The sequence below is a fragment of the Hippocampus comes genome, unplaced genomic scaffold, assembly GCF_001891065.2.
Source record: "Hippocampus comes isolate QL1 unplaced genomic scaffold, H_comes_QL1_v1.1 scaffold676, whole genome shotgun sequence".
Taxonomy (NCBI): Eukaryota; Metazoa; Chordata; class Actinopteri; order Syngnathiformes; family Syngnathidae; genus Hippocampus; species Hippocampus comes.
In genome coordinates, this window is record NW_017805988.1 from 69,946 (window position 1) to 75,533 (window position 5,588).

General features: G+C 56.8%; 2 protein-coding genes across 2 annotated transcripts in view; both read left to right on the top strand.

The window, feature by feature from the left end:
* Positions 1-318, top strand: part of znrd2 (zinc ribbon domain containing 2) — a 2,263-nt gene extending 1,945 nt beyond the window's left edge. Inside the window, 1 exon segment of the mRNA XM_019891966.1 lies at positions 1-318. This exon segment is cut by the window's left edge and continues 28 nt beyond it. Coding sequence (XP_019747525.1) covers positions 1-189 — 189 coding nt within the window. The 3' untranslated portion in view covers positions 190-318.
* Positions 319-927: 609 nt separating this feature from the next.
* Positions 928-5,588, top strand: part of LOC109528873 (EH domain-binding protein 1-like) — a 4,851-nt gene continuing 190 nt past the window's right edge. The window contains exons 1-8 of the mRNA XM_019891916.1: positions 928-1,401; positions 2,366-2,423; positions 3,374-3,469; positions 3,553-3,606; positions 4,226-4,404; positions 4,706-4,824; positions 4,895-4,963; positions 5,574-5,584. Coding sequence (XP_019747475.1) covers positions 1,298-1,401; positions 2,366-2,423; positions 3,374-3,469; positions 3,553-3,606; positions 4,226-4,404; positions 4,706-4,824; positions 4,895-4,963; positions 5,574-5,584 — 690 coding nt within the window. The 5' untranslated portion in view covers positions 928-1,297. The remainder of the gene's footprint in view (positions 1,402-2,365; positions 2,424-3,373; positions 3,470-3,552; positions 3,607-4,225; positions 4,405-4,705; positions 4,825-4,894; positions 4,964-5,573; positions 5,585-5,588) is intronic.

Sequence of the window (5,588 nt, forward strand, 5' to 3'; positions counted from 1 at the left end):
AGCGCGGCCTTGCGTCCGCTGGCCCAGCGTCCCGTGCTGCAGGACGCCGAGGAGGCGGTGCTGAGCAAAATGCGCTGGGCCAGCAGCCAGCTGCAAACTTGCGCCTCCCTGGAGTCCAGCATCCAGCTGTGCAACCTGATCTCCAGCTGCGCCGCCTCCCTGCGGAGCCTGCGGGAGATCGGCCAATGAGGGGCCTTGACCCTTTGAACTCTTGAGTGGGCGGGCCAGACCTGACGGGGGAGCTCTGTTGTTTTTATAAGTTATTTTCTCTTTTCAAATCGTTTGCCCATTAAAATGATTCCGCCGATGTTTCCGTGCCAACCTGTCTGGTCACGTGACATACTTGCATTCAAGGGGGACTTGGGCCGGGGTGGTCATGCTCAAATTATTTATTTTTTGGTGGTGGTGGTGGTGGCGGTGAGGGTAGGAAATATAATATTAGCTTGCCTTTGCAGTTTTGCTTATTTGTTTGCTCTTGAGCCCAAATTGACACGTGCGGTCCGCCTCGGTTGCATCGCGGCATGTGTGGCTGGACAGAATTAAAGTGTTGGTTTCAGACAACAGAACGTGACCAACTAAATCGGAAAAGGAGACGTATCGCAACGCTTGCCTCCTCGGCGATGACGTCGACAGGCTGAGATGGAGAAAAAAACAACACCCAAGCTCTACAGCAAAAGGGGGTGTGCCAATCTCTGGCTTTCAGTGCCACAAAAAAAAATGGGCTGGCGACCGATCCAAGGTGGCCCTCGCCCCGAGTCAGTCGCATTCCAAGAATACCAGTTGTGTCCACCAGAGGGCGCCAGATTCAACCCCTTTCCATCGCTCAAACGAAGAGAAACAACTTTGGACTTTTTTTTTCTTTGTTTCCTTCGTACGCCGGCGTCAGCCAGGAAGCGGTGATGGGCGGGGTCAAGTGTTCGGGTGACGTTTGTTTCGTCGGAGCTCGGAACCATTGAGTCACGCCCCGCCCCTCCACGCGGCTGTTTCTGTCAGTCATCCTCAAAATAGCTCCCTGCTGTCACCCCTTGCGTGAACGCGCACGCCCACCCGAGTCATCGCGGAACTTGGGCCGTGCGCGCGCACGGCACAAGAGCGCGTGCGTGGCAGGATCAAAGTCTGGCCCGGACGTGAATCTTGAAAGACTCGACGGCCGTCGCTTGACGTGCGTGCGCGCGCGCGCGCGCCCCTCGCCTTGACCTTTGGTGGGACTTCCCGCGGAGAGACTGCCGCGCCGGCGCGCGTGCGTGCCGCCAGAAGAACTTGACGGAGCCACGCGGACGTGCTTGGTGTGTTCGCGATGACGTCGGTGTGGAAGAGGCTCCAGCGCGTTGGCAAAAAAGCTTCCAAGTTTCAGTTTGTGGCTTCCTACCACGAGTTGCTGCTCGAATGTAAAGACAAATGGTGAGTGGACGCGCACGTGATCGCGAGGCCCTTTGTCGGTCTTTGTGGCTTCCTTTGGCACCTCCGGTGTGTATATCTCGATCTGCAGTTTTATCTTTCAGGCGTGAATACAATTCAATTCATTCAAACTCTGAACAAGACTTCCCTTGGCACCTGTTGTCACTCGCTGCCAAGAAATAAGAGTCCATGCCATGAGCTCACTGGAAGGAAATGCACAGGAGACTCGCCAACTAAGATCCCCAGAGTGCTTGCTTCAAGCTGTTTGTCCGTTGTCCCCTAATTGAGGTTCCCGTCAAACAAAAAATATCTCCTCCTTTTAGATTTCCACGTCAAAATATCACCACGTCAAAGCCTTCCGTTGACAGAGCGTCTGCAGTCTTAATGACATCATTCATGCCAAGCACTGTAGACAGGCTAACATGTTAGCCTTAGCCTTGGATGTTGGACGATGTAAAAATCTTTGAACGTTAACAGTGCGTGTGTGTGTGTTCTCATTGTGAATGACACCCAGCATGCGGTGGCACAACGTGGTATTACCACCCAAATATTGTGGGCGTGTCTAAATAATACCCCAGAAAATGATGGCTTGAACAAAAACAAAGTCATTTCAAAAATGACTGCTTGGAAATTCACCAAAGAAACAAAATAAGATCTCGCGTTGGCTTCCGGAGTGAGCTCACCAAGCCGCGCCAGTTGTTTGCGTGTGTGCGTGTGTGCGTGTGCCCTTCCAATGCGCTTTGCAAATACGCTCGTGGGTCACGTGACTGCAGTGCAACTTCCTCTTTCACTTCCTTTCTAGCGGCGGACAATACACAGCACACAGGGCGGTCCGCAAACGTCACCCGACCTCATGACCATCATCCATTTGTGCCTCAAGCTGCTTCGAGAAAGTGTACACACAACATGTGTCTGTTGTACACACCAAACATTGTGTGCGTGTGCGTGTGTGTTTGTGTGTCTGCAGGCAACCGGACAAGCTGCGTGTGATTTGGACCAGAAGGAACCGGCGCATGTGCTCCAAGGTGAAACAACTCTGCACATGCGGCAGGAAAGTTTTCCAAAACATATCAAAAAGTTTTCCCAGTGGCAACCAAGTGAAGCATCACGGCGTGAAGTGGGGGGCGGGGGGGGGGGGGGGGGGGTTGCGTCATCTCGTTTTCATGGACGGTGGCCCGTCGCCCACCGGCCCTCATCGAGTCAGTCTCCTCCGGAAAAGCGCTTCGTTCTTCCTCAGGACCCGAGCGGCTCGTGCTTGCAAAACCCTCCCGAGGAATGCCGATGGGGGAGTCGGCGCATGATCCATCGCGCGACAGCTTCGGATTTGGCCATCGCCACCTCGAAAGGCGAGGCGGAGGGAAAGGAGAAGTGGAAGTAAAGCGCTGAGAAATGCGGATGTCGGGCGCTAAGGCGGGGCATCGGGCGGCCTGGATACCGGCTGCGCTCCAAGGAGGTTCTCAGGCCCGTATGTCGGTGAAGCGAGGTCAAGCCCGCGGGGGGAAGGGGGGTCAAATGGTTTTGCGTGATCATTTGAGCCTTCTTTCCTCACGCCCGAGTTGGCGCCTGTCAAGCGTCAGTCCAAAAGTTGGGAAGATGATGCCCGGAAGGGAGACGGCCGGCCAACCGTCACGCGTGGATCAGGCGATTCCAAAATAGACGGAGGGAATTCGAAAAGCCTCCACGATGGCTCCGGAGAATGAATTGAAATTCCTCCCAAGATGTGCCAATGTCCTGCAATGATGGGAGCTTTTGCTTCCCGCTTTGGACGTCTCCGCCATCTTCTCTGTCCGACTATTTTCAACTTCAGCTCCCGACAAGTTCCGCTCGATTTGACGCCAAGGCCGTGCGACTCAATCATGTTCTTTCTGCCGCCCGCAAGGAACCTGCTGCCTATTGTTTCTGAACAACACGAAAAGATCTGTACACCCGCGAGACACACTCAAGTGTGTGTGTGTGCGTGTGTGTGTGTGTGTAGCCGCACAGCTGGCAGCCCGGAATCAAGAACCCGTACAGAGGGATGGTCGTCTGGCCCGTCCCGGAGAACGTGGAGATCTCTGTGACGCTCTTCAAGGTAGCTGGCCGTCTCCAAACGGTGGGAATGCTCGCGGCCGTTTGCGCTGCGGTGACGCGCGTGTTGTGTCGCCGTGTCTCCAGGAGGCGGGCGCCGACGCCTTTGAGGACAAAGAGTGGACCTTCGTCATCGAGGGCGTGAGTACCGCGCAGGAGGAGCCGCTCGGAGCGGCCGCCTCTTCCTCTGAACGCCGTCCCTCCGCCTCGTCCTCGCGACTTTTCGGCAGCGTTCATCCGGCCGCCAAAACTCCGCTCCGACCGTAGCTCGGCACGCCCTCCGCCCAAAACATTGGTCTCGCTCTCGTCTGACCTCAGCTCCCGCTCGACGGGGAACGTCCCTTGACCCCTTTGTAGTTGCCGTTCCTTCAGCCGCTCCCTGCCACGGCCCAGAACCGTGCCCTGCGCGCGACTGGATCCGAACAGTCCTTGGACGGCGTTCCTATTCCTGTTCCGAGGACTGCGCACTTTCCTCCACCTCAACCAACGGGCACCTTTCTTCTTTTGTTCCTCTGACTCTTCTGTGGTTGCGCGTCTCCATTCTTCCGCCGAGCGTTTGCCTGCCGGCCCCTCGGCTGGAATATTTCTCCTTCTGTTCCTCCGACGGTCGGGAATGAGCTTCCGTCGTCCTCGCATCCGATGAATTGAAATTCGACAACGGTTCCTTTGCGCGCCACTCGACGAGGATATCGCTCGGGCCGGTCCTCTCGCCGTGGCGAGTACGCGGCCGCTCCTCTGACTGTCGCGTGTGATCCGGCAGGAGTGCAAAGGCCACCGTAAGGTTCTGGCATCCGCCGCCATCGACCTGAAGACTTACGCCAGCGTGACGCCGACGCAGACGGACGTCAGGCTGCCGCTCAAACCGCTGTCCGTCAAAGTGGTGGAGGCGGAGCTCAAGTTCTCGCTGTCCTGCATCTTCGTGCGTGAGGGAAAAGCCACGTGAGTCGCCGAGTGCAACCGCGCTTCGCCGTACAGCGCTAAGGCTAGCGGGGTTTGGCCCCGCTCATGTTAGCCAAGTGCAGTGTAGCCGAGCTAGCGTTAGCCAAGTTTAGCGATGAGACATGCGGAAACCTACTGTTGGCCGTGCTGAGCATCAAAGACACGCAACGCCTCTCGCAAAGGAGCCGACTGCAGCTCAGCGACGCTCCCGTTAGCTCAATTGACGTCCGCTGCGTTTCGCTTGGATCGAGTCGCGCTCGCGTTAGCTGCCGACGACTAAGCTGGCGTTTGCTGTGTTTAGCGACGAAGACATGCAGAGCCTCGCCAGCCTGATGAGCGTCAAACCCGACATAGCCAACATGAACGACTTCAACGAGAGCGACGAGGACGGCGACGGCAGATCTGCCGGCGGCGGGGCGGGTAAGCGCCGGCGTCGAAACGCTCGCCACGGCCTCGTTTTCACTTGATCTCACGTCCCCCCCCGACGCAGCCGTTCCGCGCCCTCTCGTGCGCCCCAATCGGCCCGCCCCTGCGCCGCCCGAAACGGCAAGCGCACCAGGTAGCCGTTGCTCGGACTGTTCCTCGGCTCTTTTGAATGCTCCCGCGCCCCCCCTCCTGACCGTTCCTCAGCCACCCCGCCGCCGCCGCCAGCCGCCGAGTCTTCCTTTGATTGCCTCTCTCGCTGTGTCTTTCTCGCATCGTTCTTGTGTCTGCTCCTTCTGAGCGTTCCACTCACACTTGCCGTGCGCCATCCCTTGACCGTTCCTCAGCCATAACGACGGCTTGGCTGTTCCTCTGCCAGTTCTTGTGACTGCTCCTCTCCTCTTCGCGTGCTTGTTGGCCTGTTCAGTAACCCGCCTGTGAACGTGCTTGCGACGGCTTCGCTGACTGTTGCGTTTGTTGAATGAACCAAACGTTTGATGCCTTCCAAGCCTCTTGATCCATAGTTCCATCTTCCCTTTCTTTGTTTTTTTTTTTTTTTTTGTATTTTTTCCCAACCACTCATCCATCGGTCATCCGAGGGTGCGGTCCCTGCAACCCCGTCCCGCACTCTCACCCTCCTCCGCCCATTGGCTCCACCCAGCTCCAAGAGCACAAATATTGAAAGCCATCGCGGTAACACCAAAATGTATGTATGGATTTCATTTTTTTTTTTTGGTCCGCCTTAGCGCCGCCCTCTGCCC